At 41.1% G+C, this 13,934-nt stretch overlaps 1 protein-coding gene across 5 annotated transcripts in view; it reads left to right on the top strand.

Moving 5' to 3' along the window:
• The window catches only part of DHFR (dihydrofolate reductase), a 40,317-nt gene extending 26,721 nt beyond the window's left edge, over positions 1–13,596 (top strand). For 4 of the 5 annotated variants that reach the window (XM_073344368.1, XM_073344370.1, XM_073344367.2 and 1 more), the window contains 2 exons: positions 12,523–12,638; positions 13,434–13,596. In XM_073344368.1, the coding sequence (XP_073200469.1) occupies positions 12,523–12,638; positions 13,434–13,518 (201 nt within the window). In that variant the 3' untranslated portion in view covers positions 13,519–13,596. The remainder of the gene's footprint in view (positions 1–12,522; positions 12,639–13,433) is intronic. The other variant, XM_073344369.1, reaches the window with a different exon arrangement.
• The last annotated feature ends 338 nt before the right edge of the window (positions 13,597–13,934 follow it).

Below are 13,934 nucleotides of genomic sequence, written 5' to 3'. Positions count from 1 at the left end.
TAATGTGTCTTGAGAAGTCTGTTCATCTGTGTCTCATGGAATGGACACCAAGAGGTTAGGGATTGTGTTGGATTATTCTATTTTTTCCCTCTGGATACAGGTTATACTTGTTAGAATGCAACTGGACATCCAGCAGGCCACAAAATGTAGGCCTATTAACTCCAGAACTTTGATATCTTCCTCTCTGTGCTGGGGCATCTGCCCATACTGGCCCATAAGGGGTTAATAGAGCTTTAGGGAGGCTGCGCTGGAGGCAGCCAATCAGAGAGGGGCTGCAAGGAGCAGCCAATCCGGGCCAGACTTGCCCATATAAGAAGGGATGGGGAGCAGAGCACCTTCAGTCACTCCCTGGATCTTGAGGAGGACTGGCTGCCTAGCAGGCAGAGGACAGCAAGCATCTGGCAGGCAAAGACCTGGGGAGCTAAAGGCAGCTCCTGGCAGGCTCCAGGGATCTGCAGGCTGAGGCCCTGAGGCAAAGGCAAAGAGGGTGCTGGGACTGTGGGGAAGTGGCCCAGGGAGATCTACAGAGGAGTCGGAGGGGGCGCCACAAGCACCCCTGGATTGTCACCTTTCCCCCCCTCCCGCCCACACTTGCCACTGAGGAAGTGGCTGGACTGAGGGACTGCGATACTGTCCCCCGGAAGCGGGGGACACTGAGTGTAGCACAGACTAAGGGCTGTGTCATGAAGAGGACACCGCAGTCCTTGGGGCAACACAGATCCAGGAGCAGAGGTGACGACAGGCGAGATACCACCAGAAGAGGGTGCAGAGCTAATTTCCAAAACATCTAGTAGGAGGCACTGCAGTGGTGAGTCCCACCCTGTCACACTCGCCATCTGGATGGGAGGTTGGTTCAGGAGTTTTCCAAGAAACTTAATTAAACTATCTTTATCCAGTATGCCTATTTTATAATTCCAGGTTGACTACATCAAGCCTAATTTAAATCCAGCAAGAAATCACCATATGATTAAAATGTTTGACTGCATGATAGATATTATTATTTTTGTTTAGGGGAAGGAATGGGGCAGCAGGGAAAAAGATTGGGAATGGATTTGTTTGTTTTTGGTGAAAATACTTCAGAGGTGTATTTTGACTACTCTGTATCTTGGTATTTCTGCACTTGTATTTCCCTATGCACAATAAACTTTTAAAGATGACCTGCCGCAAACACACACTTCTGAGAAAACAGCTTTTTAAATATTATCTTTTCCCATTAGCGCCAAATTCACCAGTTGGTGAGAATTAATCTGGAGATTCCCAATTTGTTGTCGTCTTTCTGTGTGGATCCTGTTCTTGCTGTAAATGAAGCACAGCATATTGTAGACTGAGGAATTACTTGTTCTCAGTCAGTTTCACCATGACACATTGAGGAGCAGGAAGGTTCAAGTTAAATTCCTTGAAAGTTAAACCTCGTTCTAGAATGGGTTCTACACACGAGAAACCAAGAAGTTTTATTTGAAGAGTGGACAACCATTTTAAAAGTGAGAACATTAGCATTGTTCGATTCTGTTGAAGACAATAGCAGCAGTTTGATGGTATATCAATTATTTTTCAAAAAGCATTACATGGTAAATTGCACTGTAAAAGTCTAAATTATTCACACCGTAAGAAACTTAATTGCAGAATTAAATATGTTCTTATTGGCAGTAGCTAAAGCAGCTTATTGGCAAGGAGTTCAGAATACACTCTATTCCCCTTTATTAATCTGTTCAATACCGCTAACCTCCCCCCCCACACACACACACATTTTTCCTTACTTTAAATAACTATCTGACATTGTTCATGGATCAGTTTCCTTTCTCAATCTGATTTCTGAATCTTGTTTGCTACATTTAATTACAAAAAGTATTGTGCATCACAGTGGTTATCAACCTCTACCATTCTGGGACCCACCTTTCTAACCACAACCACCTCCAATTTAGCAATGTGGAAAGGATAGGTCAGTGGCTCATTCAGCCAGGAAAATCCTTGTGTGCTTTGAGTTCAAACAAGCCACTCAAAATTTTGCCATACAAAAAAGACAAATTTCAGTGTGCAAAAGGATCTGTAAATGTGGAGTGTCTGTTTCCTCACCTAAAACAGTGAAGCATTGGTTAAAGTTCACAACTTTTGTAGTCTTATGTACCTTTCTGTTCTGCTGGAATCCACTTTAGATCCAAAGCTCCCAGGTGGAGTGAATAATGTGTCCAAATTACTTGGGGTGCAATAGATTGGATGCTAGTTGCCAGATCACTGTGTTTTCCTACCATAACTCAGGCACAGTCAGTGCAAATACCAATGCAGAAATGCCACCCTAACTCAGCTGCAAAAACAGATTGCTAGAAAGCTTCAGATATTCTCCCCTCTATCCCTCCCCATAGCACATCTTGTCAGTGGGCTGCAAAAATAGGAAGTGTTCACGTATGGATCTTTCCCACTCACACAGGGAAAATGATAAAGTTGGAATGCAGACATCTGTGGTTTCATTCAGTTCTGTAGAGAAGTGGTGGTACTGCTCACCTGAACTCCTACGAACAACGGTCGTGAACACTGGCAGCCATTTCCTGAATTTATCAGTTGATTGCATCCTAGGAGGGGAATTGCTTTAACTTGACTGGCTGCAGCAGAAGACGTCTACATAAGATTAGTTGCATTGGGACACAGGTTGCAGTCAATGTTCCCTGTTTATGAGGCTTGGCAGCTTTAACTATTCATAATGATACTAAGTTTGATAGTTAGACGATTTCATTTTTACCGGATAGCCACGAATTAACAAAGGATTCTGCTTTAATGAATCCATAAGCCTTCAGTTGAGGAATTCAGTGGATGGATGTTTGATCTCCTCTTGGCTCAGTGCTCCCTCTTTTCGATGGCTGTATGCACACCCAGAATCCTTTGTCCACTACTGTAGCACATCTGTGAAGTTTGTCAGCTACTGCAGTACATTCTGGTGTATGCTTTGGTCTGTGTACACTGGAGAAGAAAGTCAAGCTGGAAGCACATATACACAGAAGGAGGGGGAAATGGAAGAAAAGGGCAGAAGGAGGATGATTTTGACCACTCTGCTGCATGGAACATTGCAGAGAGCATAAACTGTACTCTGGTTATTGTCTCCTTAAGCGAAAGCTGCAGATAGCTCCCAGCAGGGCAGGGAGGCAAATCAAAGTGTCAGATACTTGGCTGTAGCAAATTCTGAGGGGAAAAAATGCTGTGCCATATTGGACAAATGCCAATTTCCATAGCTGCAGAATTTGCAGAGTTCATGAGGCTTTGAATGAGCAGAACGTAGCAAGCCACACCTATAGTATTGTTTTCAGGCTGCCTGCCAATCCAGTCAGGCACCACTGCATCAGTTTGTGCTGTTTTGTTGTTTAAATTCTCATTTCTTGTTTTGCTTTTTCAACAAAAATATTTTTAAAATGGAGGAAGAGGTAGGCTGGTTGTGACTCCCCTGAAATTTTTTCACGTCCCCATTTCGGTTTGCCACGTTATGCAGTGAGAATAACTGGTTTATCAAGCTACAGTGGTTCTCACAATTTGCTCAGCAGATCATTGATTAACCAGTAGACCTAAAGAATAAATGGGAAGAGCTGGTCAAGTTTATAGGTTGACTGGCTAATAGCCATGCAGGTCCTTCAAAGGTTCTGAAGTCGTGTTACTTATTGAAAGAAATGTTAGTCCATTTCTTTATAAATTTTGTTTAACACACTTAAACCAAAAATAAAATCAAGAAAATATCAAAGTTGTTAATAAACTAAAAATAAAACAACACAGCTATCAAATCAAGGTCAAATCAAAAAATTAGTCAACATCAGAATGGAATTAAATCATAAAATGAGTTAAGTCATCAAAGTAGTTCTAGAAATAATCATTCTTTAAGTTCTAAAGGGGATTCTAAGAAAATGACTATCCACTTGGTTATAAACCCAAACTAAAGAATTTTACCAACCTCAGTCTAATCTGTGATTTAGAGCTGATTAAAAGCTTAATACTGAAACCAGATTAGGTAATGTCTAAACTACAACTTCAGAGCCAGTTAAGATTCCTTCTTAGAATTCTGTTCTGTTGTGGCAGTTAATCTTTTCTTCCAGCTTGAACAGAGGTGATATTATTGTGACTGTAATAACCAGGGTTGTGCGGCACCTCACTACCACCTGCCCTTAGCGTAAGAAAGCCTTGTCTATGCCTACAGCGGGTCAACTTCTGTACTCGACCAGCCACAGGCAACATAAGCACTCCTCTCTGTGTCTAAAACAGGCCTTGCTCTCTCCAGTTTAGCAATAGGCACGCTCCAACCCTCAAGCCCTTAGATCATCTCCCTGGAATGTAAAGCCCCTATTCCACTGGACACTGATAGTATTGACAGATCCGCTGCTTCCAATGAAGCAGTAAATACCAGCTTACCAGTTACACAACAGATCACTGCTCTGCTTAACACACAGCACTTAAATAAGTTTGTAGTGAAAACAAGTGAAAAATTATTTAAGAAAGGATAGAGATTCAATTCATAGCAAGTAGAAATATTGGAAACAAATGGTTACATGTAAAGTAAAATCATAACAAGCATTCTGGAGCCTAGACTTAATTAAAAGGTAGTCTCAGGTATTGCTTAGCAACGCTTTCCAACCAGGCAGGCTGCAATCCCTTTTTCATAAGACAAGACATGCGGTCAGCTTATCTCCAAGGTGAAGGATCCAGAGTGTACTTCTGTACTCCAAGATATACCTCCACAATCCATTGTCTTTATTCATAAATAAGGCTAAGGTTTTGTCATGGATATTTTTAGTAAAAGTCATGGACAGGTCACGGGCAATAAACACAAATTCACAGACACTGCTTACTAAAAATATCCCTGACAAAATGGGGAGGTGGGTTCAGCTCAGCACTCACTGCTGTTAGGGCTCTGGGAGGCCCTAACTGCTGCAATGAGTGGGAGCTCCAGGGTCACCCCCCATGCAGCAGCAGGGAGCTCCAGGGCGTTCCCTGCCACCTGCAGCAAGTGGGAGCTCCAGGGTCCCCCCTCTTCCTGCAGGGGCTGGGCTGCTGCACAGTCCCCCAGCCTCCCACCACAGCTAGGCAGCTGTAGGGGGTTCCCCCATCAGGGTAGGGGCTGAGAGCTGTGGGGTGGGGGGCAGCTGGGATCTCCAGCCTTGGGGCAAAAAATATCACAGAGACCAATGGAAGTCACGGATTCTATGACATAATCATAGCCTTATTCATAAATGACTGCCTAGGAAGGAAAGATGTGGACAAATTGGGGGAAGTCCAGAGGAGAGCAACAAAAGAGATTAAAGGCCTGAAAATATGATCTATGAGGAAAGATTGAAAAATTGCGTTTATTTAGTCTAGAGAAGAGAAGACTGAGCACAGACATAACAGTTTAAGTACATAAAAGGTGTAATATGGAGGAGGGTGAAAAATTGTTCTCATTAACCTTTGAGGATAGGACAAGAAGCAATGGGCTTAAATTACAGCAAGGGTGGTTTAGGTTGGACATTAGGAAAAACTTCCTAACTGTCAGTATAGTTAAGCACGGGAACAAATTGTCTAGGGAGGTTATGGAATCTGTCATTGGAGGTTTTTAAGAACAGGTTAGACAAACACCTGTCAGGAATGGGCTAGTTATTATGTAGTCCTACCTTGAGTGCAGGGGACTGGGACCTATGGAATCCCTTTCAGTCCTACACTTCTGTGATTCTATAAACAGAATCCTCTCTTGCTGTTGCTCTCTCCCTGCTAAATTTCTTATCTTGTCGACTTCTGCAGTCTTTCGACAGGTGTCAGGCTCAGTATGCAAATAGGCCTCTGATGTGAGACATACAATGCTCAATACACACATGACAGAGAGAGAAGCATTTGCAGTCTCCTGCTTGAAAGGAACCTGTTTAAGAGGTCACCTCTTGGTTACCTGCCTTAACTCCAAGGCTTTGACAACATTATTTTCAGTATAGATATGTAATTCCTTAAATATTATCTCATACAGGTAACCATACTTCCAAATCCTAAGATTAAAAAATATAAAAGGGTTGGGTTATCTCCCAGCTAATAAAAACAAAAGACAAAAAATAGACAAAAGAAAAAGATACAGATCTGCAGACTCTTCAGCTCTCTCTGCCTGCTGGATTCTCAGAGGAGCTAGAACTTCAGACAAGGATGCAGTCGATATGTTCTTTTGACACAGTACTTTTTGCTGGCGGGCTTCCTTCAGGCACGGGGAAAGACTGGCAATTTTAAATTTTTAAATCAAAGTTTTCTAAAATATGCTGTCGTTCAGACAGGAAATAATTCAGGGAATTTCTATGGTTTGTGTTATTTAGGAGGTCAGATTAGATCACAGTGGTCCCTTCTGGTTTTATGATTATGAAAAGGCTGGAGTCGCTTGTTTGTCTATGTTGTAACTTCCTCTCCTTAAAGTGGATAGTCTTATAAAGACTGGTTTCAGAGTAGCAGCCGTGTTAGTCTATATTCGTAAAAAGAAAAGGAGTACTTGTGGCACCTTAGAGACTAACCAATTTATCTGAGCATAAGCTTTCGTGAGCTACAGCTCACTTCATCGGATGCATTCAGTGGAAAATACAGTGGGGAGATTTATATACACAGAGAACATGAAACAATGGGTGTTACCATTCACATTGTAACCAGAGTGATCACCTAAGGTGAGCTGTTACCAGCAGGAGAGCGGTGGGGGGGACACCTTTTGTAGTGATAATCAAGGTGGGCCATTTCCAGCAGCTGACAAGAATGTCTGAGGAATAGTGGGGGAGAGACTGCTGAATTGGAATTAATTTGCAAACTGGATACAGTTAATTTAGGCTTGAATAGAGACTGGGAGTGGATGGGTCATTACACAAAGTAAAACTATTTCCCCATGCTTATTCCCTCCTCTTCTCCCCCCCCCCCTCCGACGTTCTTGTCAACTGCAGGAAATGTTCAAGTTTCAATATGCAATAAGGCTCTTCTTTCCTTGAGGGGAAGAAAAAGCTTAATAACTTGCATCACTATCTTTACAGATACTGTAGAGCTTTTTTCCTTATCATACTAACATTTTAAAATGAATATTTTCTTTTCTTTCTAGGGTTTTATACCACATAGCACCATAATATCTGAGTGTTTTACAGATTTTAAAAAGAAATACATGGTATCTGTTTTTCTCTCTCTCACTCTCTATTCCCTGTGTGGAGAGAAACTTGTTTAGTTTCTGTGCTTATTGTGTGGGGGGAAAAAACTAGGTTATAAAAGTATGATTTGCATTTTGTTTTTGAGGTGGAGAGGTTTTTTTGTTCTGATATCCCAGCAGTGAGATCCACAGTTATGGGACAGCTGCAGAGAAAGCTCTGTTTTCTGTGTTCATTGGCCACACTTTTGTGGTTGACAATTCTATTGTTCCAGTAGAACTTCTGTCAAAGAACATCATCCAGAAGTTGGTTGGCCCATTTACAAAGAGGGCTTCAAAACTCAGGACTGAAGTCTCAGACCTTAAATTACTTAGTGGGGAGCCAGTATAAAAAACAAAGCACTGAGTTCTTGCATCCTCTATAGACACTATTGCTAAGCAGGTGAACTGGTATAGCTTGAACTCCTTGGAACCTTTCTAAGGCTGTCAATTCCATCCTTAGGTATATTGCATTGTAGCAATCAAACTCATAGATCATGAATTTGTGGTTCACAATAGCCAATCTGATAAGAGATTTTGCCCTTCTTATGAAGGCATAGATGGAAGAGTGCCTTTTTCATAAGCATAGCTATTTATACATCCATTATCAGTGAGGAATGGAAATTTTATGTCCTGTGTAATACAGGAGATCTGACTGGATGATTATAATGGTCCCTTCTGCCTTTATAATCTATAAACTCTGAGGCTCCAGATGTATGCAACAATCTGAAAGTAGGCAAATTTGATGGAGGGTGGTGTTACGGTGGCACTGTTACTTTTTTTGCACCAGAATTACCTTTGTCTTACGTAGGGTTAGTTTCAGACAGCTACTGCTTATGCAGATGCTGATGAATCCTGACACTTGGATAGCTGGAAAATATTTTTTACTTCTCTTATTTTATGTCTGGCATCTGAATTCATGTGGATGTAACTTCCCCTTGTGGCTTCAAGTAGACGTATTAGGATGAATGAGATGATGGAGGTAGAATAACAATTTCCCCCTCATGACCCTCTGTGTAGTCTGAGAGAAGGAATTGGAACCATTTTAGTGCAATCCCCCTAATATCTCTTATACACATGATCTCTTCGTTCCAGCTGATAGCACTAAATGCCACGGAGATCCAGTATTGTAAGAATGGATCTGTACCCCAGTCCATACACAAGTGTAGCTCGTCTGTCAGCATGACAAGTGCTGCTGTGGTCTTGTCTCAGCCACAAACCAGATTGGGGGAGGGGGTTACAATATTAACAGTGGACAGATAGAATTATTTATTACTGTTTAAAAGTTGTATTTTCTTTTGTAGGCATGTCTGTTTAAATAGTTGAGATTTCTCCAGTATTCTTTGGTGGTAGGTTTTAGATGAGTAATGGTATCCTTTCACATACTTTAGGAAAACAGGGTGAAACCTTACAGTATATTTTTTAAACAAAGCAGAAAAGCAACCTTTTAACATGAGAGAGAATCACAAAAATATAGGACTGGAAGGGACCTTGAAATGTAGTTATATATTCATGTTAGCCCAAAACAACCTGCCAGTGCTTACTGTTATGAATGAACATATTGGTTTGACATTCTCCTGGGAAAAATGATGAAGACAAAGGTTAGTATGAGTCAGAGATGCAATCACAAATCATGTAAATATAAAAGGCTTTTAAATTTCCTTTTCAAAAGGTGCTTGCTGAGATGGTAGGGGAGGATTTAGAAGACTGTTCTTTGAAGAGTAGTGGGGGGACTTGAATGAGTAAGTGGAGGGGAGGGATAGGATACAGAAGGACCTAGACAAATTGGAGGATTGGGCCAAAAGAAATCTGATGAGGTTCAATAAGGATAAGTGCAGCGTCCTGCACTTAGGACGGAAGAACCCAATGCACAGCTACAGACTAGGGACCGAATGGCTAGGCAGCAGTTCTGCGGAAAAGGACCTAGGGGTGACAGTGGACGAGAAGCTGGATATGAGTCAGCAGTGTGCCCTTGTTGCCAAGAAGGCCAATGGCATTTTGGGATGTATAAGTAGGGGCATAGCGAGCAGATCGAGGGACATGATCGTTTCCCTCTATTCGACATTGGTGAGGCCTCATCTGGAGTACTGTGTCCAGTTTTGGGCCCCACACTACAAGAAGGATGTGGATAAATTGGAGAGAGTCCAGCGAAGGGCAACAAAAATGATTAGGGGTCTAGAACACATGACTTATGAGGAGAGGCTGAGGGAGCTGGGATTGTTTAGCCTGCAGAAGAGAAGAATGAGGGGGGATTTGATAGCTGCTTTCAACTACCTGAAAGGGGGTTCCAAAGAGGATGGCTCTAGACTGTTCTCAATGGTAGCAGATGACAGAACGAGGAGTAATGGTCTCAAGTTGCAGTGGGGGAGGTTTAGATTGGATATTAGGAAAAACTTTTTCACTAAGAGGGTGGTGAAACACTGGAATGCATTACCTAGGGAGGTGGTAGAATCTCCTTCCTTAGAGGTTTTTAAGGTCAGGCTTGACAAAGCCCTGGCTGGGATGATTTAACTGGGAATTGGTCCTGCTTCGAGCAGGGGGTTGGACTAGATGACCTTCTGGGGTCCCTTCCAACCCTGAAATTCTATGATTCTAAGTGTACAAATATTTCGGTTTTGGCAGAATGAGCAGCTTTCTAGCAATAGACAATTGGCCAATAATTTATAGAATCTTTAGGTGCTAGACAGGGCCCTCCCAAATTCATGGTCCTTTTTTGTAAATTTCACAGTAATTGCATTTTAAAAATCTTGAATTTCATGGTTTCAGATATTTAAATCTTAAATTTCACCATGTTGTAACAAAATATGCATATATATTTTAAAAACAACAAAATATAAACATGTAAAGCCCTTCAGACTCAGCGTTTCACAAACTTGGGGGTCCCAAACTAAAAGGGGGTTGCAAGGCTATTGGGAGGAGGGGGTCACGGTATTGCCACCCTTATTACTACAGAGCTGAGTGGCTGGAGAGCAACAGCTGCTGGCCAGGTGCCCAGCTCTGAAGGCAGCATAGAAGAGCGGCAATACTATGACCCCCTACAATAGCCTTGCGACCTCCTTTTGGGTCGAGACCCCCAGTTTGAGAAATGCTGTGTATTTTTACCCTATAGTATAGGGTACTTTTATAATAGAGGGTAAAAGTACACAAAAGACCAGATTTCATGGTACATGATAAGTTTTTCCTGGCCGTGAATTTGGTAGGGCCCTAGTGTTAGAGGATTCCAGTTGTGGACAGCATACATAGTGATACTCGTGCAGTTTTGCTGTGCAGGGGTGAGTGGGCAAGCTGTGCACTGTCTTTTGTCCGTACTGGAGCAAAAGCAATTGGACCTACTTCAGATTTCCAGCTCTCACTAAGTTTAATTACTGCAACTTGATGGGAAGATTTTTTTAGTGCCAACTCTCATAGTTGTTATCACAAACGTTGTGGTATTGATAGTTTACTAAAAGTTCCAGCTTTTGCAGACAAATGTTTACATGAGAATCCAAGCTTCCATGTATTTTTTTTAAATTATTTTCAAACCCTTATTGGTGCAGAAAACAGTTTAAAAATGTGACCCAACTACACCTTATAGACTCAAAAATCAGAAGGCAAAATAAAATAATTGTTAAGGTCTCATGATTTTTGAATGTTTTGGGATTGGCAAGTGGAAGACTAACCCAAGAATAAGTGTCTCAGATACTTGTACTTTGTTTTAAATTGTCGGCAGAAGTAAGGGAAGTGAAGTAGGTGTGATGTGTTTCCCGCCGTGCCCACCCACCCACCCGGTGCCACCTGAAACTGGGTTATCACTGAGTCCTCTGTCTCACCTCTGGACTCCCTCTTGCACTGTGCTGCTGTGACAAGCTGCAAAGCCCTCCAAGTTTGCCCTCACCCAAACATCCACAGGCAGGGGCCATACCCAGCTGTGTTCATGAACGCTGGGCTAGCCACTGCATTAACCAACAATAGAGAGGCTCCAGCCAAAATACCTCCAGCTCCCCAGACTAGGACCCCAGGGCCATACCGTCCAGCCCTGGTCAAAAACCTGACCAGAATGAATTTATTACCCAGTCCACCACTTCTACAAAGGTAAGTGGACATGCACCAACCCTTGTTCCTGAGCTGAGATTTTTCCCCAAGCTGTTTTATATATATTTAACTAAAACAGATTTATTAACTACAGAAAGATAGATTTCAAGTGATTATAAGTGATAGCAAACGGATCAAAGTAAATTACCATAAGAAATAAATCAAAATCGCAATCTAAGCCTAATATAGTAGATAGGGTTTGAATCAAGCGGTGTCTCACCCTGTTAAATAGTACAAGCAGTTTGTTGACATTTCATACACAGGCAGGGCTTTCTTCTTTCTTGCCTGGGACCAGTACTCCTCCTCTCTTCACCCTTCCCCTCAGTTCAGTTTTTCCCTCTGATATTTTCAGCTGTTGTGTTGTAGGGAGAGTGAGGTTCCTTCATGTTGTCACTTCCCCTCTTTTATATCTTCTTCCAACTTGCTGGAAAGCTCTTTTGCTGTGACCTGGGTCAAACAGTCTCCATTGTGTAGTGCTATCTCTGAGAGGTTTCTTTTGTACCCAGTTCCTGCGGTAATCCTTGTGAGTGTATGTATTTCCTCAATAGACCATCAACATTGTTTGGCCTTTTTATTGTTGTACCTGAAAGGCTGCATGTGGGTGTTCCCAACCTCACAACCTGTTTCAGTAGCACAAACATAGCAAAACTTTATAACTTCATATACCATGATACCACATACAACTTAACAGGATATAATGTTCAACAGATTAAGACTTTTAGAATGGTACCTTCACAGGGCATACTTTGTACAAAACAAAATCATAATCATATCACCATGGTGAGTATGGGGTACAGCCTTTTTCCTTGGGGGCACAGAATGTCACAGTAGGTATTATCACCATTTAAAAGATGAGACTGGGACAAAAAAATAATTATTTGCCCAAGATCACACTTTAAACTGGATGGAGCCAGAAATAGAACTAACATTTCTTGACTACCAGTCCTCTTCTATAATCACAATACATAGAAGACTCTTAAATTTCATCTGTATACGTAGTGTCAGAATTTATGGTTCCCTATACAGTTACTGTGACAAATGTTGCCATTCTAAAACTCTGATCTCTTGGTTCTTTTTGGACATTACTCTGGGGATGTTTGGTGCAGATATTGAGGACAAGAATGTGGAAAAATGGCAAAGAAAAGTAGCATTTGAAATGAGAAATCTACTGGATACTTTTTTATATACATGTTTGACTAAAAATAATTCTCAATCAAAATCTACATTAAAAATCTCCATGACAAAAATAATCCTCCATTTTCCTAGTTGTGGTGGTGTAGAAAGAACTAAAATTTTAACCCTTTGTTTTGGTTTTTCAGGCAGCAATGGAGAAGCCAGTTCACCAGCGATTGTTTGTGACAAGAATTTTGCAGGAGTTTGAAAGTGACACATTTTTTCCAGAAATTGATTTGAAGAAATACAAACGTCTCCCAGAGTAAGTATCAAGATGTGTTAATAATCTGGTATGATGGGCTACAGTTTACCTTCAAATAGCAGAAAAATGAAAGACTTCAGAATCAACTTTGAATTATTTTTTAATGTCATTTAGGGCCATATTCTGCTCTCATTTTCTGCTATGTACATTTTCCAGAATTTTTTTTTATTTGAATATTATGGCCCAGAAAGAATATGCCATGTATTAAAGGGAAAAGTAGTTTAATTCAAAAGAATTAATTAATGGAGTCCTTGTCCAATGTAGTAAAACAAATTAAGGCTCCAGTCCTATAGCCAAAAATGTAAGCCTAATGCTCACCTATGTAAAGTTACACAGATGTGTAAATCTTTGCAGAATTAGAACCTTAATTTGTTTCACCCCATTTGACAGAAACACCCTACAGTTGTCTCTAAGGGCTTGTCTTCTCTTCCACATTAGCTCAAGCTATAACTGAAGTTTTGCTCCTAACCCAAATCCTGTCCACAGGCACAAATGTGGTTCTTTAAGATTGATCTATCTGGACTGTTTGGAGGGGCAGGGAACTGGTTGAAGCTCAAATATTGCTGATGCTGGAGCTAGCAATGCAGTTGGGATGCAGCATCTCGAATTTATCAGCTGCTAAATCCAATAATTCTGCTACTAATAAAATCACTTGCTAAAAAATTGAAATGTAATCAGCATTCCCATGTTATGGATGGTGTTTTGGTTTTCAGACTTTTCCAGTTTGTTAGAAGTGTTGCAGATGATAGTCTGTTAAATTATGGGGTTTGGGTTTTTTTTTCCTCTCCTCCCCAGATATCCAGGAGTCCCTGCTGATGTCCAGGAAGAGAATGGCATCCGGTACAAATATGAAGTGTATGAAAAAACTGTTTCGACATAGTTAATTTGAGGTTTATTGCGCTAATGCATACTGTCAACATACATTAAAGTTTTATTATTTATACATTTTGTACAGTTACCAGAGAAACCACAATTCTTTCTGAGTCTAGGCAGCTGATCGAAAGCACATTCAAGTTAATGGAAAGACTCCTATTGACCTCAAGGTCAATTTTTTATCAAATATTGATCTGGCCCAAAGCATAGGGAAATAACTGTGGTATCTCCTACCTTGTGTAGTAACTAAAAGTAAATTTTAACTTTTTTAATGGCAGCCACGGTGCTATATTACACACTAAACAAATATACTTTCTGTTTAAAAACCTTCTGGTATGGAGAGGGATGCTTTCTGCCATAGCCATATCTTACTTGAATGGTGCTTCAAGAGGTAGACAAACTGGTCAATTCAAAACTCCACAC

Source organism: Lepidochelys kempii, chromosome 5, assembly GCF_965140285.1.
Source record: "Lepidochelys kempii isolate rLepKem1 chromosome 5, rLepKem1.hap1, whole genome shotgun sequence".
Taxonomy (NCBI): Eukaryota; Metazoa; Chordata; order Testudines; family Cheloniidae; genus Lepidochelys; species Lepidochelys kempii.
The sequence above is the reverse complement of the archived record's forward strand: the minus strand, read 5'-3'. Positions and strand labels throughout refer to the sequence as shown.